Raw genomic sequence first — 24671 nt, 5'->3', positions numbered from 1 at the left:
TAGAGACCGGCCCACCATTATAGGAAAAATCATAAAGCCTTTGAATGAAAACAAATGCTGTTGTGACAGTGATGTTCACTATTCTGATGGTATATATGTATATATGTAGCAATCTATCAATCGTTTGATGTAAGACTCAGATAATTATTTTTTTTAAAAGCTAGACATTTTAAATGAGAATAAGAAAGAAAAGTATTTCCTTGTGCCCCCCTTTCCCTGTTAATGCCCTACATGGACCCCTGGCAACACTTTGCTAGATCCGCCCCTGCACCGTTACCAGATGTCAGCTACATAGAAAAGGATCCTGGTGTTATTTGTCTCTCAGAAACAGTTCATAACTTCCCTTCAACTCATTCATGTCACCTAAAAGGTAAACCTGTTTCTCCATCACCTGTTCAGCTCTGATGATTCAGTAAGGACATCTCCTGGTTTCATCTTCATGTTTCCGTCTCACCAGATAACCAAACCATATCATGACCAGCAGCTTTACAGCTGTGGCTCCAGCAAACATCAGCTGTACTAGAAATTAATATTAAATAAATTCTAACATCAGCTGATCAAGCTTAAATGTGCTGCTGTTGTTTAGCGCGGTTTCCTCTTTCTGGCGCAAAGTGGGCGATAAACAGACAAGAGAGAAAAGCCGATACGCTGATCACTGATCAGTTTTATGATTGAAGTAGAAACAGGAGAGGAGAGAATGAGAGAATAAGAGGCAGCTGTGCAGCGTAAACACAGAATAAATCCAGCTTTGTGTCTTTTTCATTGTAGCTGAAGTCCGGGACAAACTGTTCCTTTTCACCTCAATACGAAACACGTAATATTTTCTCTGAATACGAGACGATTCTGTTTTTTACGGGATGGTTGGCAACTCTAATAATTAACCTTATGAACAAAATAAAGTTCAACATCAGTAACATTATAGCACCCACCCAGCTGTATAGAAACTCTGTCATGCTAGCTAGCATGCAGTACGAAAAAGTCAGCACAACGAAAATAAACTCCAACTAAACTTGGTTTATATCTGACCCAGATGGACTGCAGGTCATAACTTCTTACCTGAAGTTCAGTTCACCTGATACTCTCGGACCAGCGCCCGCTTCGGGTCTCTCCTCTTGCCTCCCCTTTCTTTCATCCACCTGCTGGCCTCCACCACTTGCTAATGTTATTGAATCTGTGGAAGCTCCGCGATAGCCACCGCAAGGAGTAACGAATAACGAGCCTATCTAAATCCCAGTAACGAGTAACGCGTTCCTGATTTTGGCATAATAACTAGTTACCGTGCTCGTTACCACAATAATAACGTAGTTACTGTAACGCGTTACTTAATAAGGCGTTAGTCCCAACTCTGGTCCCTGACCACCGAGAATCCACACGTTAACTTTTATTGAGTGGGAAAAAGTTAGCGTTCATCCTCCAGCTTCACTGTTTATAATATGCTAACATAGCTGTGTCGCTAGTGATCACAAAGAACATCGTTATATACCAGCTAGCCAAACTTCAGTAACCCTACAAACGTCACTGTTGTTTAGTTTTCTGTCTTCATTTACAGTGGGGCAAAAAAGTATTTAGTCAGCCACCAATTGTGCAAGTTCCCCCACCTAAAATGATGACAGAGGTCAGTAATTTGCACCAGAGGTACACTTCAACTGTGAGAGACAGAATGTGAAAAAAAAATCCATGAATCCACATGGTAGGATTTGTAAAGAATTTATTCGTAAATTAGGGTGGAAAATAAGTATTCGGTCAATAACAAAAATACAACTCAATACTTTGTAACATAACCTTTGTTGGCAATAACAGAGGTCAAATGTTTACTATAGGTCTTTACTAGGTTTGCACACACAGTAGCTGGTATTTTGGCCCATTCCTGCATGCAGATCTTCTCGAGAGCAGTGATGTTTTGGGGCTGTCGCCGAGCAACATGGACTTTCAACTCCCGCCACAGATTTTCTATGGGGTTGAGGTCTGGAGACTGGCTAGGCCACTCCAGGACTTTCAAATGCTTCTTACGGAGCCACTCCTTTGTTGCCCGGGCGGTGTGTTTTGGATCATTGTCATGTTGGAAGACCCAGCCTCGTTTCATCTTCAAAGTTCTCACTGATGGAAGGAGGTTTTGGCTCAAAATCTCACGATACATGGCCCCATTCATTCTGTCCTTAACACGGATCAGTCGTCCTGTCCCCTTGGCAGAAAAACAGCCCCATAGCATGATGTTTCCACCCCCATGCTTCACAGTAGATATGGTGTTTTTGGGATGCAACTCAGTATTCTTCTTCCTCCAAACGCGACGAGTTGAGTTTATACCAAAAAGTTCTACTTTGGTTTCATCTGACCACATGACATTCTCCCAATCCTCTGCTGTATCATCCATGTGCTCTCTGGCAAACTTCAGACGGGCCTGGACATGCACTGGCTTCAGCAGCGGACCACGTCTGGCACTGCGGGATTTGATTCCCTGCCGTTGTAGTGTGTTACTGATGGTGACCTTTGTTACTTTGGTCCCAGCTCTCTGCAGGTCATTCACCAGGTCCCCCCGTGTGGTTCTGGGATCTTTGCTCACCGTTCTCATGATCATTTTGACCCCACGGGATGAGATCTTGCGTGGAGCCCTAGATCGAGGGAGATTATCAGTGGTCTTGTATGTCTTCCATTTTCTGATGATTGCTCCCACAGTTGATTTTTTCACACCAAGCTGCTTGCCTATTGTAGATTCACTCGTCCCAGTCTGGTGCAGGTCTACAATACTTTTCCTGGTGTCCTTCGAAAGCTCTTTGGTCTTGGCCATGGCGGAGTTTGGAGTCTGACTGTTTGAGGCTGTGGACAGGTGTCTTTTATACAGATGATGAGTTCAAACAGGTGCCATTCATACAGGTAATGAGTGGGGGACAGAAAAGCTTCTTACAGAAGACGTTACAGGTCTGTGAGAGCCAGAGATTTTCCTTGTTTGAGGTGACCAAATACTTATTTTCCACCCTAATTTACGAATAAATTCTTTACAAATCCTACCATGTGAATTCATGGATTTTTTTTCACATTCTGTCTCTCACAGTTGAAGTGTACCTCTGGTGGAAATTACTGACCTCTGTCATCATTTTAAGTGGGGGAACTTGCACAATCGGTGGCTGACTAAATACTTTTTTGCCCCACTGAATGTCGGAAGTGATAGCTGTACATTTTAAAAGTTTCTGAAATCCCTCAGTCAGGACATGCTATATTGTATTTAGATGGAAGCTACCGTGCTAACTCCCTGCTAACTTCTAACTCCATTAAATGTCAAAATGTCATGAAAATTCCGTTTTCATGGATGCCTGGATGTTAAACTTAATTGTTACACCTGGTAGAACAGCCACACTGATCATTTTATAACAGATGAAAGGATTTAGACCAAGCCTATTCAAATGGCGGCCCGCGGGCCAAATGCGGCCCAGAAGCAACCTGCGAGTGGCCCTGCCTGTGGTCCTGGCAGAAACACAGAGAAAACGCAAAAAATTAATTCATTAATTAATTTTAAAAAATTAAAAATTCCTACAGCGTAGTGTAGACCGTGAATGCAACACTCCTAGTAGCCTAGCAATATTTAACCCACAATGCACCGTGATGTAAACATATTAAACAATCATCGTAATATATGATGCGACAACAGCATGTCTTTCTCACTCCAGAAGCGCAAAATTGACAATGAAAACTGTCGGTTTAACCCTGCCTGGACTGACAAATACTTATTCATTTTACCGAGTTTAATAATCTTACAACCAGAGTTGTACTACCATGGTGAGGGTCCTGTACAGCCCAAGATAGAGCTGCAGCATCTTCCCTTCGTGTTTGCTTCTTGGCGAAGAAGAAAAGGCCTTTCACAGATTCTGAAACAATGAAAGACTGCATGCTGGCCGTGGTGGATGCGGTGAAAAGTGAGTGTGACATCTGCTATTAAAAACGTACCCCTGTAGGACAGTTCAAATATTCGTAGAATTGAAGTTCTGGCGTCAGACGAGTTTGAAATGCTGTTAGATGACCTGAAGAAAACTGATGTAATGTCTATAGCAGGAGATCACAGACAGAACTGATAATGCACAGTTGTGCGTATATGTCCGTTTTTTGGATGGGAAATTGCTCGGTTTACTACCGTTAGAGGGACACACAGCTGGCGAAATGATGTTTGAGAAGATTTAAGCTCTTTTTGAGGAAAATGGTCTGGATATGAAGCGTGTCTGTATACTTGTGACCGATGGGGCTCCATCCATGGCAGGAAAAGTGAGTGGTCAGCGAAATATTTATTTTAATTTGAAAGGAAATTATCAAAATGTTTTTTGTTGTTATTATTATTATTATTATTTCAAATGTGCAAAAAATAGTTTAGTTATAGCTCCCTTTTTTTTAAATGGACCTTTTGGTGTGCATTTGTGAGAGGTCACCACCAGATTTACAGGGGAAAAGGAATAAAAAAAATACTTGTTTTTCAGTACAGTTGTGTGGGTTTGAAATTGATCATGATCTGCTGCTTACTGGCTGCAAAAAAAATATCTGGCCCAGATAAAGTCCTCGGTTTGAAAATCTGGCCCAACTAACTTCGTAGTTGAATAGGCATGATTTAGACAGTTTTCCTCAGTGATTGCTTGACTTATGGACCTGCAGCGGAGTTTGGGCCCAGACACGCAGTGTTGCCAACTCCTCAGTAAGGAAAATCGCTATTGGTTGTCCTAAAAGTCGCTAGAAGTCGCTAAATGACGTCATCGCCTAATTTGCATAATTGGTCATGCTAATCTAATTGTAACCTATGTTGTTGGAGAGCGAAATAACATCGTGGAAGAGACATAAAGTGAGTAAAAAATGTCCTAAATGCATTTAGAGTTTATTTAGAACTACAAATTAAATTTCTTTTAGCAATTGCTGTTTTTTTTAATGTCACAATTCCAACCCTGCTCCTTTACCCGGGCTTGGACCGGCAAAAGTGACCCGAAATAGGCACTCTGGTGGAGTTACTTTGTGTGTGTGTGTGTGTCTTTATAAGTAGTTTTAAACCTTGTGGTCCACAAAACAGCATAAGAGTAAAAGAGTAAAAGAAGAACTGACTGCGTTACAGCACCCGCTGCTTGTTGAGAGTAAAAGCGATACGCACTTTCACGTCTTTTTTTAGCGACTTTTTTTTAGAAGAAAAGTCACTAAGGGGTCTGAAAACTCGCTAAATATAGCGACAAAGTCGCTAAGTTGGCAATACTGCAGACATGGCTAATGACGTCAGACTTAAAGACCGGATTAGAACAGGTTCTATAGACACAGAGACAACCATTCAAACTCACGTTCACACCAATGGGCAATTTAGATTTACCAATTAACCTAACCCCACTAACTGCTTGTCTTTGGACTATGGGAGAAAGGATGGAACTCAGGACCTTCATACTGTGAGGAAACTGTGCCACCGTCCATATACAATGTTTTAAATATTTACATTCAGAAAATAAAGTGTAGGAATGTTTAGCTGATTTAGAGTTTAGAAATGTGTTAACATAGAATGTAGAACTATTGTAGAGACACTGACCTTAATATAATAAAGGCCTCATTGTGTTGTGAACTTAGGAGTAGATTGTAGGAGACCCCTCCCCCACTTGAACTGTGAAAGTAAAACAGAGAGGAGTTAATGCTGAGTGGAAATTCCCCAGAGGATGTTTGGGTGGGAGTCTCAACATTTGTAACTGGATAACTGTGGTCTGGAAGGGAGATGGGTTTTATGACCTAGGGAGTCACCTACACCCACAGTGTTTTAACTGTCACGCACACTCACTCATGTGCACACACACATCCACACGCACACTCACTCATGTGCACACACATACACACAGGTATGCGTACACAGTCACACACGAGCACTCACATAGACACGCGGGAACGCGCACATGTAGGCATTCATGTGCTCGTGCACATAGACACAGACAGAGTTTGCAGCACACCGTGGGGGGTTTTATGATAGGGTCGCCCCTACAAAACTGTGTTTCACAGACAAAGGAGTGAAGATTTGGAGAGGGACACACCGGCCTCGTCTTCCCTTCTAGAAGATCCATGCTTAAATGAAGATGAGTAAAAGATGAGTAAAAGATGAGTAAAGAAGATGAGTAAAGATGAGTAAAAGATGAGTAAAGATGAATAAAGGTTTTGTGAAATGACTACTGAGTCCGGTGCCGTCTCTGGATGCTCGAGGAATAAAAAGAACCGGGGTAAAACTGATTTCGTAACAAAAGCAAATTTAATCAATTTTCACAGTCATAACATACATATTTGGTTAAACATTCTCCTGTGTTGTTTCAAATATGCTTTTAGCCATTTACTGCCACCTCAGCTCAAATTTTCATAACATACTAGGAATCACATGGGCCATGCAAATGAGCCCAAAATATTTAAATTACATACTGATTAAATCTCCAGTGTTCTCTTCTGCTGCATTCTCTACCAGTATACTGGTGTCAGCTTGCTCAGGCTGTGACACCCTACTACTGAAGAAGAGCGGGTTATCGAAAGTGTTAGGGGCGGGTAACTGATGACCAAATTTCTTGAAGAAGAAGACAGCAGTGACTGCCACCACTGCAATTCCAGTAATGACTAACACAACTGCAGTGGTTATATAGACACGCTGATGATGAGGTAATCCAGTTTCTGTACAGAGTGAAAAAGTAGATGGTAATCAGCTAAAAAACATTTGTAATAATTTGAAACAAGATATGTAAAATAAATAGTTAAAAGAGGTGTTTCTTACTCGATGATGGTGATGGCTTTGGTAGCAATACTACAAAAGGGAAAAAAAGAACAATCAAATAAGACACTTTATCACAAAGTAACTCTACTTCATTTAAAAATAAAAGTAAATTGCTATGGCGTAAACAGGTATTTGCATTTGTAACACGGTAACAAGAGTTATTCCTTTTGGATTCATATGACTGTGTCATGTCTGTTGTGAACATCTTACTAGAGATTCATATCATTACAGAAAAGAAAAAGAGAAAACACTTTTATAAATAAAGATTATTTTACCTTTTTGTATCTTGCAGATGTAAGGTCTTTGAACCCACATGCCAATATCTGTCCATGTCCCATCTGATGTACTAATCTCTCCTCTGCGGGGTAATCTGCTGCCATTAACAGGTTGACCTTCAGCCCAGTTAGTGTAACTAATGACTGTTTTATCCAACCAGAGCCATTCCTCTGCAGGCAAATAGACAAAAACAACAGTGTACATCATTTAAAAAAAATATTTATTTTGAACTGAAAATTTGGTTTAAAAACAAATGATCAAAAAATATGTTACTATTGTTATTATTATTATTATTTACCATAAAAATAAATAATGACTCACCTTTGTGTTGTTTTTTAAACAGGCCAATCCAGAAAGATGTGTAGCCATCTTGAAAAGTTCTCAGGTTAATTTCTAGAAATTTTTGCTCAGAGGAATCTTCAATGCTGGCAAGCATTCCACCTTAACAAAACAAATCAGTTGTTAATGAAAACTACAGCAATTTATTGCATAAAAGTATCTTTCAGATAAGTCGCCTACCATGTGCTACACAGCTGGTAGATGCTTCTTGCCAGCGCTTTTGCTCTGTAATAAAAATATAACAATAACCCCTGAATGGTACCCAGATATAGTTCTTGTTTTCTATTGTTGCCTCTGGGTCTAGAGGACAAACTCCTGGAAAAAGAGTTGACTCTGTTGGCAGCACATCTGTGAATGAGACAATGATGTCAATGAGATCAATGAATTACATCTTTTAAAACTCTTAAATGTATTGTTTTGACAACAAACGTGTGTGTGTGTGTGTGTGTGTGTGTGTGTGTGTGTGTGTGTGTGTGTGAGAGAGAGAGAGAGAGAGAGAGAGAGAGAGAGAGAGAGAGAAATTTTACGGACATCAGTACCTGTGATCTGTAATTTAAGCTTCTCAACAGTGATTCAAGTTTAAATGAAACAGACATGCCAGTCATTACAGGGTTATAGGGTATCTATTAGCCAGTGTTTGGTCGTACCTGTAGACTTCATGCAAACACTCATTAGTGTCTCATTACAGTGAGTGGTTTTCCATTTTCCATCCACATCCATGTATACACAACTTCTGTCCTTGCTTGGTTCATTTTTACCCCATCGACTGAATATTAAATGCCATCCATCAACATAGCGGAAAGAGCCATTGATCTGAAAGAAAAGATTAATGAGACAGCAGTTACCAATCAAGAAAACTAGCAGAACCATAGGAACCCTCTCATCTGTAATCCAGTTTTGAGATCCCTTCCCACACGCCTTAACGCCCTCTCACATCTTGGGTCATTTGATCTGAGTAACTCAAATGATAGGGTGGCGTAAGATCTAACAGTGGGTTCACCGGAAACCTTGGCTGATTGTGACCCACACCTGTTTTTATCTATTTTATTCGGCTTTTAGGAATATTTCCCTTAGTAAGCATAGCTGCACAGAGGATATAACAGTTGAACGGAGTTGACTCAAATTAACATGATAATCTATACTGCTCAAAAAACAGGTAGTCCAGCTCCTCCAGGATGGCAAATCAAAATGTACCATTGCCAGAAGGTTTGCTGTGTCTCCCAGCAGAGTCTCAAGAGCATTGAAGAGATTCCAGGAGACAGTTACTCTGGAAGAGGTGGACAGGTCTTTAGAAGGTCCTTAACTCATCAGCAGGATCAGTATCTGCTCCTTTAGCTAAGACAGCCGGAGCTGGGTAAAATGATGGAGTTTAAAGTAACAGTTTAAGAGTTTACATAAGAAGTGCTGCTGCTCAACATGCCTTCCTCACACAGAGCATCTCCCTGCTGGATTAGGGAGGCTGCACTGATCATGCCCTGGGTAAGGTAGGCACTTTAGTAAAACAGTGAAACTTTCCACAATGCTTATTTAATGACTGCTGCATTTAAAAGTGTTTATTTTTTAATGCAGCATAATGTGCAACTGCTTCTTTATATGACCTTTATTGGCATCTTTGTAATCAAGTTAGCAAGTGCTACACAGCAACTTCAAATGTGTTTACGTGGTGCTGGCAGACGTATTATGAAAAGCAATAGCTAGATTTAACTGAAATGGATGGATGATTAATCTCAGTTCACAAATAACCGAATGATTGGATAAATAACTAGGCCAGTATATTTATCCATCAACGAAGATTTCATTTTCATAATTACAGATTATTTCGTTAGATAAAATCTTTGTTGAAATAATTTTTTGTGCACATAAGTAGATTTTTGATTGAATTTGCAGTCAGAAGTTTCGAAGTGGTTGGCCCTATTATTGAGTTATGAACTTTTTATATGTCTTCAAAAGTTTACCTGCGCTTTGTGTAATCCAAACCAAAGAGGAGCCTTGAGATTCAGCGCCAGGAGCTCAACATAAGCTTGCGTCCACTCATTCCTCAGGCTAGCTAGGAGGGCATCGTCATTTTTACAGTACTCTGCAGCTTTATCCCAATTCATTTGTTGAGGAACAACCTTAATGAAGTCATTGAGTATTTTGATGTAGTTAGTAGAAATTGTTGGTTCTGGAGAATCTGGTTGAGATGTGTCTGTTTAGGATGAGAATAGAAACTATTTTATTTTTTTTACATAATAAAACCCTCTGAATCATTCTTAAAAAGTTATTATAGCTATTTCCAGTGATGAATCATACCCTTGATCATAGATATTATTGTTATTATATATTATATATAGATATTAATTACAGGAATGAAATGTCAAAGCAAATTTTTAGTTGTTTTAGAAAAGCTAGAGAGAGTGTGATGGAGCTGCAGCTGAAGTTGGGTGGCAACAGGCCTGGGGTTAGAAATGGACTCACCAAGATTTCGATGACAGATAAATCCATTGGTGTCATTGCATGATTTTTGAATCCATTTCCCAATACCAATTAAAGGCTTGGTATTGATCACAAAACAGTTTTTCTGTGGAAACAGAGTTGGGTCAACAGAGAATAATGATACGTGATGATACAGGGAACTGTGTCAGGGAACACGGGGCATTCTTGGATCTTTAAAATCGACTTACCTTTTGTTTATAATACCAATACCAATGCTGCAACGTAAACACAAAGATTTTAATTATTTGTAAATACAAAAATATAAAGTTATGGATTATTTCAATGTGTCTGACCCTCCACAATAGGTAATATAGACTGTATCTACATGGTGCAAGTTCACTGCTCAAAAAATTAATGGAACACTTTTTAACCAAAGTATAGCATCGAGTCAGCTAAAGTTCTGGGATAGCAGAGCAGGTTGTTAATCAGTGTCAGCAACTTTGGGGTTAATGAAATTATCAACAGGTGCACTAGAGGGGCAAAAGTGAGACAACCTCCAAAACAGGAATGGTTTTACAGGTGGAGGACACTGACATTTTCCCCCTGCTCCTCTTTTCCGAGTGTTTCTTCACTAGTTTGGCCTTTGGCTAGAGTTAGTGTCACTGCTGGTAGCATGAGGCCATACCTGGATCCTACAGATGTTGCACAGGTAATCCAGCTCCTCCAGGATGGCACATCAATATGTACCATTGCCAGAAGGTTTGCTGTGTTTCCCAGCACAGTCTCAAGAGCATAGAAGAGATTCCAGGAGACCGGAAGTTACTCTGGAAGAGCTGGACAGGCCTGTAGAAGGTCCTGAACTCATCAGCAGGACCAGTATCTGCTCCTTTGTTCAAGGAGGAACAGGATGAGCACTGTCAGAGCCCAGCAAGTCATCTCCAGCAGGGCACTGGTGTAAATGTCTCTGACCAAACAATCAGAAGCAGAATTCGTAAGAGTAGCCTGAGATCACTACATCATGTAGGGTGGCCTGTGCTCACTGTCCAACTTCATTGAATTTGATTGGTATTTGCCATAGAATACCATAATGTTAAATCGTTCAGCATGACTAGTTTGGTTGTGGCTCTGTGACAGTCTGGAGAGGCATATCCATGGCAGGATGCAAAGACTTTTATAGGTTTGGCAATGGCACCAGTGTTGCCAACTTGGCGACTTTGGCGATATATTTAGCGAGTTTTCAGACCCTCTTTTCCAAAAAGCGACTAGTGACAAATCTGGCGACTTTTGCTGGTGTTTTTAGGAAGACTTATGACCACTTTGTGACGTGAAAGCACGTATCGCTCTTACTCTCAACAAGCAGCGGGTGCTGCCATGGGCACCTCGCCCGTGCCAAAGCGCTCACAGGCAGCAGATCATCCTCACACAGCAGTGTCCCCCAGCTGGTGTCAGAGCAGATGTTAACCCCTACGCGTCCAAACTGCAATGAATCGCGCATGAGCGAAGCCACTGCTCCAGCCCTGACTGTAACACAGTCAGTTCTTCTTTTACTTTTACTTTTTGTGGATCACAAGGTTTAAAACTACTTAAAAACACACACACACACACACACACACACAAAATAACTCCACCAGAGTGCGTATTTCAGGTCACTTTTGCCAGTTCCAAGCCCAGATAAAGCAGGTGGGCTGGAATTGTGACCAAAAAAAAACTATAATTACTAAAAGAATTGAATGTGTAGTTCTAAATATATTCTAAATGCATTTAGGGTGTTTTTTACTCACTTAATGTTCTGATGTCTCAAATCTGGTGGGAGACACCTGAAACACTATCAGTCGTGTCATTAGAAACATGCCCCAATATCATCAAGCATGTATACAAACATGCGGGGGCCATACAAGCTACTGAGTCATCTCTGTTCTTTTCCTCCTAGATCTTAGTGTGATACTGGTAAAAATATTAGAAATATGGTATCTAACCACATGCTTACTCTGGATAGCATTACCTTGGCCTCCAGAGACACTGTGATGAATCTTAAGAGTTGTTTTGACCAGGATATTAAACAGATATGTAAGACTGCTTTCTGGGACTCTCCACTGAAAAACTAGTTCATGCATTTATTACTCCTAGGCTTGACTACTGTAGTTTTTTTATTGTCAGGATGTCCTAAAAACTCCCTGAAAAACATTCAGTTGGTCCAAAATGCTGAAGCATGAATACTGACAGGGACTACAAAGAGAAAGCACATTTCTTTTATATTTGGTTCTCTTCACTGGCTCCCTTCTAAACCCAGAATTGAATTTAAAATCTTTCTCATCACATACAAGGTCTTAAATAATGAGCCCCCATCTTAGGTTAATGACCTATGGTACTGTATCACCCCATTTGAATTTGGCCACTCTCTAGGTTGACCATTTTCATTTTTGTCAAGCCAGGTGGCATCTGTTCGTTCCTGACACATTACCCAGTCTATATAGCTACAGATTTTCAGCATGATTTTTTTTACTCACTGAGAACAGATTATTATTTTCCCACTTACATCATTACCCAAATTGATGTATGACTTTGGTTGTCCATCAGTCCAGTAAGTTCTCCACTGTGACTGAAATAAACCAATCCACAAGTCTGTAGTAGGCGCATCAGCCATTTGAGACAGTAGAAACACTGAAAATGTAGACAAAGATTTATGGTTAAGATATTTTCTTGCAAATAAAAGTGCACCGTGGTATCAGCTCTAACTTGTGGGTATGCCAAAACTGCACAACAAAAGAAATTCAGTGGTAGTATCATAAATGGACCGCAAAAGACGAGAAGGTAACAAAATCGAAATACTTATTTGAGTGAAAAGAAAATGAAACAAACCTTCCACCTGTCTTGAAGTAATAGACACCAAGTTTCCACCCTTTTGTTTGCATTTTTCCCTTGCATCATGCCATGTTAAATTCTGATTGTCAATGATGCTGTAACACTAAAATTGAAAGATGAAAAAGATCAATATAGTGTTCCAAGCACTAAGAACATATTGCTTCAACAGTAAATAATAGAAAGATTAAAAGACATGAAAAGACATCTGACCTTAGAGTTACATTTTTTCCAGGGGTGTGGACATCCACCTTTTGGGGACACTGTAGGCACTGCGGCGGTGGTGTTTGCAGGTGTTGAGCTGCTGCGCTTACAAATGGACGCATACTCAAGCCCACAGCTGGAGTCATGCCAGAATCCTGCAGGCCAGGTCAGCATATTAAATGAATAACATTATTGACTTGAATGAATAATTAAAAAAATCAACTTCAATCAATTTTGATATCACACACTCATTTTATCTTTTGTAGCATGTCGTCTTGAGTAGTTTCTTTTTCTACATACTTTTTACTTTTACTCCCTACATTCTTAAACAAATATCTGTATTCTACTTCTTACATTTTCAAAACAGACTCATTACTATTGCTTTAATGCTTTAGGGTCAAGTTATTATTTTGTCCCTGCGAGCCTCAAAACATCAAACCGATTTGAAGCAGAAGTCAATCCTGTTCATGTGTTTATCACCAGAGGATGACTCGTAAAAAGAGATGACGTGTGCCAAAGTCAGGGGTTAAAGGCGGGATGGTGTTTTTCTTTTTTTTTTGTCATAACACCACAACAACTGCAGGTGTCCGTTCGTTGCGGTTTAGGTACTTTAGCATCATAGCTAGTGCTACAATAGAGGAATGAGCATAATGGGAGTGACTTTTTTTAAGTGGCAGGTAATTTCAAATTTCAAATGTTTCTATCAGCTCAGCAAACATCAGCAAACACACAAACTGTTTGTGTGCAGTTTTTTACACAGTGTGTTGCAAGCTAAAGGTCCAGCTGCTGTGATGAATTTAAAGTAAAACAGTGTGTGACTGTGACTACATTTCACTTTTTTTTTACTTTTACTTGAGTACGAAGTTGAATGTTTACTTCAACTCAACTTATATTTTCTAATAGTAGTATTTCTAGGATGTCTGTACTTTTGCTGTTCTTTGATATGTGTGTATGGGCTGTAAAGGATACGTATTACTGTGATAAAACTAGGGTGCCAGTAAAACTGAAGGGATAGTTGTGACAGGATGGCCTGAGTGCTATCACTGGGTGATACCACTTGTATGTATTTCAGTGAAACTGAATCGTATTTCGGTACACTCACCATTGTGATATGTCATGAAAGCACAGTTCTCATCAAAGTTCTTGAAGTCCGGTTGATTTTCCTGCCAACTTTGAAACAACAACTGAGAACCATCCATCCACCTTAATGTAACACAAAAAATAAATTTGTTTAAATATATCTGTAAAAGATTTGTGACAATAATACCAAGACAGTGGCATACTGGGTTCATTAAAGATACTCTTATCCTTCTTCTTTTTGGTCACACTTTTGTTGTTTTTAGCTGTAATAACTGAGTAAAATTGGTGGGAAAGATTACAAACAGGAAACTCCAAAATTTTACAAATACAGACAAAGCTTCGCAAATAGAAATGCAAATAGATCTGCATTTGCAGTTAGAGCTTAAAGTATTTGGACAATAAGACACATTTAATTTCCCCTTTGTGTATCAGAACAGTAGATTTTAAATCAAACACTCAAGATATGACTGACTGAAATTAAAACTGGTATACTTATCTGACATGCTGCCTTGCACTAAGTACTTTTTAACTTGCTGTTACATAAATTTAAGTTAATTGTAAATTGCATTTACGTTTTTGTCACTAAATTCATACTCACTGAAATGTTCCATCAAGATCTACAGATAGGCCAATCCAAGAATTCTGATAACCTGTTGAAATCTGCACAAAAACATGGATACATAGGAAAAAACTGTCGGTGTCTGGATGTTTAAGTTTTTGCAATTATAACTTAAATACCCATTGCCTTGGTAAATGTTTTACAAATGCCATTGCTCACCTGTTTCCATAAAAATATCCTTTCTGCTTCACTGTTGATAGATACCAGGTCACCATGCCTCTGTCTGCAGAACATACGAGCGTCCTCCATGGCCATCGCCTTTTTGTTAATGTAATACTGAGCCCCATTCCATTCTAGCCACCCATCAGATGTCGTGTTATATTCTGAGAATAGATAAGAAATGCGCAATCTATTTCAGTAAATGTGCAAATAGTATGACCCTCTTTTTCAAAAATTTCAAAGAAAACGTTATAAAAACATGTTTGGAAACTGCTGTAAATGTGTTAGATAAGCAAGTCTTAAAAAAATAACTTTTTTCATGACAAGCTCATGTTTTTCCAGCTGTTCACAGTGAGGCTTTAAAATTATGAACAACAACTGCATGTTTTCCATCTTTTCCTCAAACTACACAATCCAATCTTCCTTTCTTCACTGTGAGGTTTATGCTCATACAGTATCAATGAGATCTGGTTGTGGCAGATGGCCCCGCCTCCCTGAGCCTGGTGCTGCCGGAGGTTTCTTCCTGTTAAAAGGGAGTTTTTCCTTCCCACTGTCGCCAAAGTGCTTGCTCATAGGGCCTCATATGATTGCTGGGTTTTTCTCTGTATGTATTATTGTAGGGTCAACCTTACAATATAAAGCACCGTGAGGCAACTATTGTTGTGATTTGGTGCTGTATAAATAAAATTGAATTGATAAACAAATAAACAGTTCAACTATGAAAAAACAGTTCAGTCTAATTCAACTGATCCTTGCACCGTCAGATACAGAGAAAAATAAAGGATGGTCAGCCATTAAATCCTTTCAATGGGCTTCACACACTCATAGAACTGACTTTCTATTTACTATTACTATTCTCACAGGTTTTTATCTTGTTTTGTTTTTTGAAATCATTATTCCATTATCTTTTGAGATTTCAGAAGAGCAAGTCTAGGTTCTGTAACATATTTTGGATTTGTTGTTGGATTATGAATGGTAAACGGCCTGTATTTGTATAGCACTTTATATAAAAAACGCATTTCATATGAGTTCATAAACATTCATACATTCATATATTCATTGTACATGTGTCCTAGCAGACACAGCTAGGACACATGAATAATGGTCTCAGCCTGGTAATCCCAATAGAAAGTCAACAGTCATGTAAAGATGCTGTATGGCAGTATGGTCAAATTCCTCAACGCACTGGTGCACTTACCAGGGGTGACAGGGTCTGGAGCCGGCTTTGGGGTGACTCCTGTGAAGGAATAAAAACAGAATAGTGTTGAGTTACTAGTGACCAGCTTGACATTGTGAGAATACATACAATAATCTTCTGGTCCAAAAAAAAATGCTACAAAAGAATTGTATAACTGTGACCATGCTGTACCTGCGTGGATCTGACAAATCCAGTTATTGTACTTCTCACAGTGCACATCACTCCAAAACAAAGTTTTCTCCCAATAATTGGGTTTTATTTCAGCACATGATTCGGCGTTATTTTCATTGTTTGGCTCTCCATCACTCCACTCTTGAAAGTTTACCTTTATACAAAAATAAGATAATTATGAATAGTAGTAGTAGTATTTGTAGCAGTAGTAATAGCAGCTGTAACATCAGTAATATTAATAATCATCATCTTGATCGTTATCATCATTTTGGCTACATAAACCATTGTAGAGAGTTAAAAACTGTAAACTCACCGGGGATCCATCGCTCCATACATAACCTGTGTCTGGGTCAGGAGCACTAAGTCCAATCCAGAATTGATTAGGCCTATAATGGACAAATGTATGTTCCAAATGTTTATACTTGTGTAATTTCTTTTTCTTGCTCAAAGACCTTTTATTTACTTATTTTGTGTAAATATTTTGTAAAAACATGTTTCCTTTTTTCTATCAGTGATTATGCTAATACGCAACTCATTGCTTGAAAATGATAAGAATCTATGACTGCCACTAATGTGTGACTTAGGCTGGAGGTGTACTTTACGAAAGATTTTTATCTTATGTAGCTCTGATTGTAGACCAGATAACACCATACCATGAAAATTGCCTTGGTAGTAAATCAGCACCGCTGTGAATGCTGACTAGGTCTCCTCCAATGGCTCTGCAGTAATCTCTAGCCTCGTACCAGGTCTTTCTCTTTTCTGAAGCCTCTGGAAAGATCTATAAACAAAATATAAGAAACTGAGTTGTGATCTGAAGCTTAATAATATTTGTACATTCAGAACTACATGCTAAACATGGGCCGTCATCTCTGTTTTTATGTCATCCTTGTTATGAATAAGATCAACAGAATAATCATATCCTTCTACAACAGAAAGGATTATGAGTATGGAAGTGACAGAAACCCATGTGCAGAAATGATCAGAAATCACTAACAAAAAGAAAAGTCAAGTTGTTGGCAAAAAGTCACAACTGTCACAGATATTATGAAATTGATGGGACACACACTCAAAACAAAATTAACATGTTTTTCCTCTGCTTATTCAGCAAGAGTTTTTTGGTTGTTGTTTTTTTTTTTTTTTGGCCAGTTTTGAAGTTAGCTCTGCAATCCAAACGGTGATGTTGCAGCTAAGCTAAGAGGAATACCATCTATATTTACATTCTGGGATGTTATCACAAGTAGAAGCCTCTTGTCATGTGTCAATGCATACTTTCTTTTGCATAAATGATGCAAATGACAAGTGTAGTTTGGTTGGAATGAAATCTTTCCTACATAAAACTGATCACAAGGTTGTGAGGCTTTTCTTTATTTGTTTGGTTTTTGGGGGCTTATAGCAGCACAATGCATTCTGGTTTCAATAATTTTTCGGAGTAAAATAACATCGGACATGTCTTTACCCGTTTATTCTTTTAACAAAACCAGTTAATATTGGTCCTCTGCTACTGCCTTGAATCAGGAGGAGCTCAGGGTAACTTACTTGTTTATAGTGCTACTATACTGCTGCTCTTGGTAACTCTACTGTTTGTAAAGGGCTTGTGAAAAATAGAGACTGCAGAATACTTAAGTCATGTACCACTGTGGCAGCCACAGTACCTTATAACAGATGCCTCTGGATTGCATCTTAATCCATCCATCTGTGCAGTTAGGCGTGGCAGTGGTTGGTGGAGCAGGGGTTAACGCTGCCCCCTCTGCCAGGTGTTTACAGATGTATTTTTCCTTATTGGTACAGGGCAACACATCCCAAAGGCCAGCAGAATGCCCAGTTGCCATAGCAACACAACCCTGCACGTTACCTTGTGTTATAAAAGAAATTGTTAGCTGTCATTTGTGAAGTCATCTCCCAACTATAGTTTACATAGCGATTCACATTTTGCATTACCTGGCATATGAGTGTTCCAGTGAGTATATCTTGCATAGGCATTGTTGGTCCACATAAAATATTCTCTGTTTTTCAGGTTTGAGAGACCTATCCAGAAGTGTTTCTCTGGCCTCAGCCCCACCAAGCTTACAAGGAAAGCATTATCCACCCTGGAAATATTTACACAAGTCACATTAGAGGCTGCCTGATGCAAAATTACATATACTTTTTTTTTAATGAAAACTATTTTACCCAGTTGAAACGTCAGCTAAGTAAGAGTTTGAGCTCTTGCAGTCATCGTTGGCTTCATGAAACGTCTTTGTCTCAGTCCCTAGAAAGTAGCAGTAGGATCCATGTCTTTTCCAACCCTGCATTGCAGAGAAACAAGTTGGAGAACTATTCAAGCCTGTCGTTAAATGTTGTCTTTCTGTCTTTTTGTGATAGCAAGGAGTAAAACACCAGAATGCAGAATCACACTGCATCAGTGTGACTACTTGTTTACTCTACAGGAATGTTTTTTTTTTCCTAAAAATGCAATGACTAAATAAGATGTTCTCTTAATCTTTTTACTATAAACAGCACCCAAATACAATGTTTCATTAGGCATCATACCTTATGTGTATGCTGCTTTCCTAGATATTTCATGGACCACAGACACAAAATTAAATTTAGACATTGTGCCATTTGAAATATACAACAGCCTTTACAAAATAGAAACAGATAACAGAATGTGTGCATTCGACCAACCAGATGCAGACATTCTTTGGAAAATATATGAAAGGTTCACATACAGTTTTGCAGCCTGCGTTCAGCTCCACTTCATCTCCAGAGGGTTCAGAGTCACTTGTCTTCATGCAGATAAAGCCATGTTTCTCATCACACACACGGTCAGCCCAGTTTCCATTCTGCAAGAATGAAAAGAGCAAAATATATGTGGAAACTGAAATTAACAAGAGATAGACAGGCTACGGTGCATATCATAAAACAAAGACCTAATTTTCCTGGATATTAATGGACCTTCCTGGCATCCAGTGTTCTTTAACAGAACTGCATAGTTTTACAGAAAAAAGCTGGCGTGTCACAATCATCAATAATCTCTCCCACACTGTGCACCTTACCTCCCCTCTGATCAGAACACAGTCTTCTTGTTCAGAGGTGACAGTTGGTTCCCGAGAGTCCCAGCTAGTGTAACTCACAGGAGAATGATCACTCCAAACAAACAGCCTCTCTCTGTTCCTATCGTTTAGTCCAATCCAGAGTTCATCAGTGGATGCTGCAGACAGAAAATAACATTAATTGTTGTATAATCTTCTTGATAAATTCTGCTCATTTGCTACTCTTTAGATGTTACTTTTGCACTTAAGTTTTAGACTGCTGCTAATCGTCTGCCAGAATTGCTGGACTTGTAAACAAACTTCATCATATGTGAGATGTGCAGTGATACAGGGATCAGTCAACAGAAAGTGACTGAATGCTTATGAAGTGACAAAATCAAAAACCTAGTTTTGTGTCCAAAATAGCAGGATTCCCAAAGTGACCGACTAATGAACGGTCATTATTCTAAAGAGGTAGTCTGCATGGTAGGTCTGAAGTGACTGTTAGCTGTGGTGAGAGCCCTGGATTTTCTGAAGGTGGTGGACGGCTATACATTTCCAAGAATAGATTGCTCACAATTGTATTATGTGTGTAGCTATAAAATAAGATATTCATTAATATCTGTGTTTGAGTGTGTTTTTAACTTTTCCGTGTGATGTTCAAATTAGACATTTTAACAATTAAGGAGAGACAACTTCTAATTACTTAATTACAAGCTGAACACTTCCTGTAACTTTAACAGTTAACTTGATATTTATGTGGGATTTGCATCTTTCAGTTAAATGGACTGAAGTGAATTTAGGGCTGAAGTATAAAGGAGCATAAATTTGTTCAATATTCAATCACCTGACTTCTTGTGACTTTAGTTTTATGAGGTTAAATGTGTTCTCAGAAATGGACTATCTGATATAATCATGTTAAATCGAAAATAGAATTGAATTTAAAATCCTTCTCATTATGTACCAGGTCTTGAATAATCTGGCACCATCTTGTCTTACTGACCTTATCACCCTATTAGAGCACTTCGCTCTCAGCCTGCTGGCTTACTTGTGGCTCCTACAGTAAAGTTAAACTTCATTCAGCTTCCAAGCCCCCTCGACTATGGTTCAGAGAGGTAACTGTTGCTGTGATTTGCGGTATATAAATTACATAAAACTAAATTGTTGGTCTTTTTCTTAGATCAACATGTTTGTTTGTCTAGGATTCACACTGTATATGACAAATAACATTGTTATGATTTCATAACTTTGCAACTTGGAAAAAACTTGCGTTCGGCATTGGTATGTGATCATTGTTAAGGTTTGGGGTGTAGGGTTAGGGTTTGGTGTGTGGTGTGATGGTGTTTCCACATCACAACATTATGACATCACTGCAATGTGATTGATAACTTGCAATGTTGAAACTGGACAAACATTACTTTTGTTGATCCAGGAACATACCAACACAATCATATTAGATCGTGCCTCAAAAATATTTCAGTTACTCACCAGCAATTGCATAAAAATTGCATAAATATGAAAAGTGTAGGGTGAAGGTTATGTTAAAGGAATGCAAATGGTGCTCAGAAGTTTTTATTGCCATACCATATCCAAGTTGAGAGATGATGAAGCTTTGGTCCTCTACATTACGAATAGTTACTAGGTCTCCTCCTTCTTTACGGCAAGCTTTCTGAGCATCAGACCATTTTTTTGTTTCATTACGATAAAGGTAAAAGCAGTGGCCATTGTAGGGGATCCAGGGTGCTGTACAAAATCCACTCTCGGGAGCTATGAACCAAAAGAACAAAAGAAGATCAAAGAAATAGAGTCAATCAAGTTTTTTAAGAGAAGGGTAGAGAAGGGATTTTTTTCTATACCTTCAGTAGGTGCATCCAAAGGTCCTTCACTGTAGCAGATGTATCCCAGTTTCTTGTTGCATTTTGAACTTTGCCAAGAAAGCTGAACAGCGCCATCAATAATTCCACACTTATATCCTGGATTAGAAACTGGATGTCCTACGGAGCAGTGATGGTAAATGAAACTTGTCACTTATGAGATGAGACTCGGCAACTTTCAATTCACAGGATTCTCAAGATATTTAGAAGCATGGTGTGTATTGTGTATGAGCATTTTAGTTTTCATGGAAATAAAATAGAAGCCTATGATTTCTACCCAAGAGTGACAAGGTTATGTGACACACAACGCCACCACAATAATTTAGCGGTTGTTGAAATTGCTGAACAATAAGAGGTTCTCTGATTATTGCTATATCTGCAGTGTGACTGGCACGCCTGCGTGGAAGACATTTTATAAAAAATAGGGAAAAAAATATTGACTTGCTGACAGATAACATTTCTTATATCAATAAAAAAAGATGACAAACATGATCAAGATGACTTGCTGAAATATTTTAACAACAGTAATGTAAATTATCATCAGAATGGTAACACAAGCTCCTGAAACTTGAAAGAAAACTTACCTGAGTCCCAATTCAGATATGCATAAGGATTCCCATTAGACCACTTCCACACATAATCTAAATGCTGGAAGATCAGTCCAACCCAGAGCTTGTACTCCTGTCCCCAATTTGTCCCTAATAGTGCTGTCAGTAGAGTTTAACAGACAAAAGAGACAGAGAAAACAAAAGTTTACAAGTATAATACTCAAAACATAATCATCAGCTGGAGCAGTGTCTACAGTCTACAGACCACAACAACTTTAATGTTTCAAGTTTTAGCTATTTGTCAAACCTCAGCTTAAATGAATTGTTTTGTTTTCAATATATTCAGTGTAGTGTGGAGACTTTTCTCCTTACCTGAAATATAAGCCTGCTCATGAGGATTGCTGATACTGAGCAGGGAGGCACTCTGCTGTTTGCAGCTGGCATCAGCCTGATCCCAGGTCAGCGCTGACTGTGTGTTCAGCTGATAAGATGCTCCTGTTGTAGGGTCTTTGTTCCAGGTTTCTTTGGCTGTGACACAAACACAGTTAAGGTATTATAGTGTTACACTGAACTTGTACCTCAAGATGGCGTTCCTCAACATTTAAATTTGGATGTCCAGGTTCTGCTTATTACTCTGAAAACCTGTATTAGAATTTGTTGTGTACTTACAGTTAGTTGGGCAGTAACCCCAGAGTTCATGATCATATTTTGTTTCAACCGCACACCATTTACGGTTCCCTGGAGAGTCAAATGCAGTGCACTCCGAATACCAATTGCTTTTGTAAAAGAAAGGAAACATGCACGGCCTCCCAGCTGCATTTCCTTCAATGGTGTAAAGTTCTGAAGGACCAAAATAAGGAAAACATATAAGAAAAGAACAAAGAATAGCTTGAATAGTTTAAGCAAAATGATACTTATCATTTATCAACATCTTGTAATCATTTGACACACTATCTTTGCATTACAACTGTTTTGGAACTAAATATGAAAATCTACAAATTTATTATGCCACTAATATTATTTCCATAAAAGTTATTATGAATTACTTTACAATGTATTTGTTTTTTTGTTTTCACTTACCTGTATATGTTCTTGTGCAAGCACCACTGGAAGTCCCAGAAATTGTAAGGTGGCTATTGGGCACAACTTTATTTGAGAGCACAGCTGTGTTATCGGCAGTGAGGTCAATGTAAAGTTCTTGGCCTTTGAGAGCGATCACAGTTTCATTCATGCATTCCCACTTTTGGAGCTCACTGGTTTCATCACAATCATACAGGTTTACTTCACTGCCCACAGTTTTTCCCTGAACACCCAGGCACTTGTTCTTATTCTGAACCAAAAGTCGATCCCCAGATGTCCAGCGAATGTCATTGCAGTGGTTATTTAATTTTACCAAACAAAAACCAGTGGCCCTGTTAATTAGTTGAAATTGGGAATCTGTAGAGAAAAAAATATTGAAAAACAGTACTGTTGGAGATGTAAAAAAACAAAGAAAATCTTCATCCATTTATCATACTTGCTTCAACTGATTTTTATATTTATAATTGCGGAAAGTTTACTTAAAGAACAGTTTTTATGATAAAATCACGAATAACTCATTGTAGAATTGTAAAAAACAAACAAACATAAATACAGGAAACGATGGAGGACACAACAATCTTACATTTAGTGCAGACAGGCAGGACGCACAATAGTCTGTTAAAAGCCTTAGCAAAAAATACTAGAAATAGTTGATTACCATCTGAAGCCAAACAAAGAAATGTTTGGATGAGAAGCACAAAGACTGTAGAAGTTATCCTCATTGTTAGTATTCCCATTCCTGTGTCTTATATTTTCATATAAGCTAGTTGCACAGAAGCAAAACACAGGGTGTGAATGATTGTCAACCATGACTCTTTATATCATCCTGTCTTGGGTCATCATGATGAGTGATGTTTTACAAGAAAAAGGAGGGGAGGGTTACTGTGAATTTTGCCTCACTGACTTGTATACTGATTTTCTAGCTTATCCAAAGAAACAAAAATGTAGACATTTTCCCTGTAGTCAAGAGAAGTAGGACGGAGGGAGATTTAACTCAAAAAAATGTATGATTTAGTAAAAAGAAGTTGAATTAAGTTAATTGTTGTTAGCAAACAGAGTTTTAAAGGGGGGGTGGGGTACGGGAGTAAAATAAAGTATTCATATATAGCTGTATAGCTGGATTAAAAGGGATCATATTTAGTGCCAGCGGAATGAGCCACTGCTCAGACTGTGAACCTTTGGTTTTGTATTTTTTGTTTTTTTCTCTGCTAATTTTTGCCATGCTAGAGTAAGGAATCAAGAAGATTGGGATTTCCACTCATAAGTGCATCTTATGATCCAGTTGTGCTTATCCTCAGATCTTGTTTTTCCCCATTCAGCTGACTCTTCAGGACCTTGATTTAGCGCTTTGATTTAATTCAACATTGTGATTTACCAATTGTGTTAGAAGGATACAGGGATTCAAATTGTGATTTAAGCACAGCAAAACATGATCCACAGCTGCTATGATTGGCAACTCCAAGCATAGGGTAATAATTGCAAAAATTAAGCTTTCATTATTCTGACGGTCAGAATTTGTTAAAGTGGAAAATTATGAAGTTTTTTTTTTTAAATATCACTCTAAATTATGTTTGTTTGTTTGTTTGTTTTAATCTAGAATTTGTGTTCGTACTTAGTTTTTTCACTGAATTCGCCACAAGCTCTGATCACCAAGTTCTGCATCGGTGATGTTAAGGCTTATATGTTTAATGCAGTTATCAAAATACCTGCTTAATAAAACTGTTTCAACATTTAAAATGTCTGATAATAGAAAACCCTTTGAGCTAGCTATAATTTTTTATATAGTCCTACGTTTCCCTGAATCTACATGCATAAGAAGTATAGAGGCCAACAAAGGATGACACACATAGGAAGTTTCAAAACAGCTCTGGTTTTCTGTTGTAATAACCACAACTGTATGTAATGTCAAGACTAATGATGCATAATGATGCATGACGCGTAATGCAATAAAAAAAAAATCAAAATGGCTTGAATGAGCATGATAATAAAACAGACGTAAAAAAAGATATATGATATATGAATCTCTTCAGCTGCAAATAGTTTGTCATGTAAGGATGTGAAACTGCCTGGATTTAGACTTTCAATTAGGTCTT

At 38.5% G+C, this 24671-nt stretch overlaps 1 protein-coding gene across 1 annotated transcript; it reads right to left on the bottom strand.

Moving 5' to 3' along the window:
• Positions 1-6375: 6375 nt before the first annotated feature.
• Positions 6376-23300, bottom strand: LOC113010693 (macrophage mannose receptor 1-like). Its single transcript, XM_026149883.1, has 31 exons — positions 23237-23300; positions 22579-22935; positions 22168-22338; positions 21871-22026; positions 21535-21657; positions 20933-21070; positions 20661-20843; positions 19101-19255; positions 18774-18887; positions 18235-18350; positions 18004-18152; positions 17718-17917; positions 16719-16843; positions 16379-16451; positions 16066-16219; positions 15895-15933; positions 14697-14860; positions 14517-14578; positions 13941-14041; positions 12848-12993; positions 12635-12740; positions 12312-12436; positions 10024-10050; positions 9818-9920; positions 9316-9548; positions 8008-8173; positions 7541-7708; positions 7343-7462; positions 7021-7191; positions 6746-6775; positions 6376-6645 (listed from the first exon to the last, which is right to left on the bottom strand). Exons 1-31 carry the CDS (start codon positions 23298-23300, stop codon positions 6395-6397), a joined length of 4290 nt encoding a protein of 1429 aa, XP_026005668.1. The 3' UTR covers positions 6376-6394.
• Between the last annotated feature and the right edge of the window lie 1371 nt (positions 23301-24671).

The sequence above is a fragment of the Astatotilapia calliptera genome, chromosome 18 (assembly GCF_900246225.1).
Source record: "Astatotilapia calliptera chromosome 18, fAstCal1.2, whole genome shotgun sequence".
In the NCBI taxonomy this organism is placed as follows: domain Eukaryota; kingdom Metazoa; phylum Chordata; class Actinopteri; order Cichliformes; family Cichlidae; genus Astatotilapia; species Astatotilapia calliptera.
The sequence above is the reverse complement of the archived record's forward strand: the minus strand, read 5'-3'. Positions and strand labels throughout refer to the sequence as shown.

Bases quoted from the DNA above. Each gene is read 5' to 3' on its own strand.
- LOC113010693 (XM_026149883.1), bottom strand. From the start codon at position 23,300: ATGAGGATAACTTCTACAGTCTTTGTGCTTCTCATCCAAACATTTCTT. The intron at 22,027-22,167 runs GTAAGTACACAA...TTTGTGTCACAG, and splicing joins GGGTTACTGCCCAACTAACT to CCAAAGAAACCTGGAACAAA. The intron at 16,844-17,717 runs GTACTGTGGCTG...TTTTGTTTATAG, and splicing joins CCAGAGGCATCTGTTATAAG to ATCTTTCCAGAGGCTTCAGA.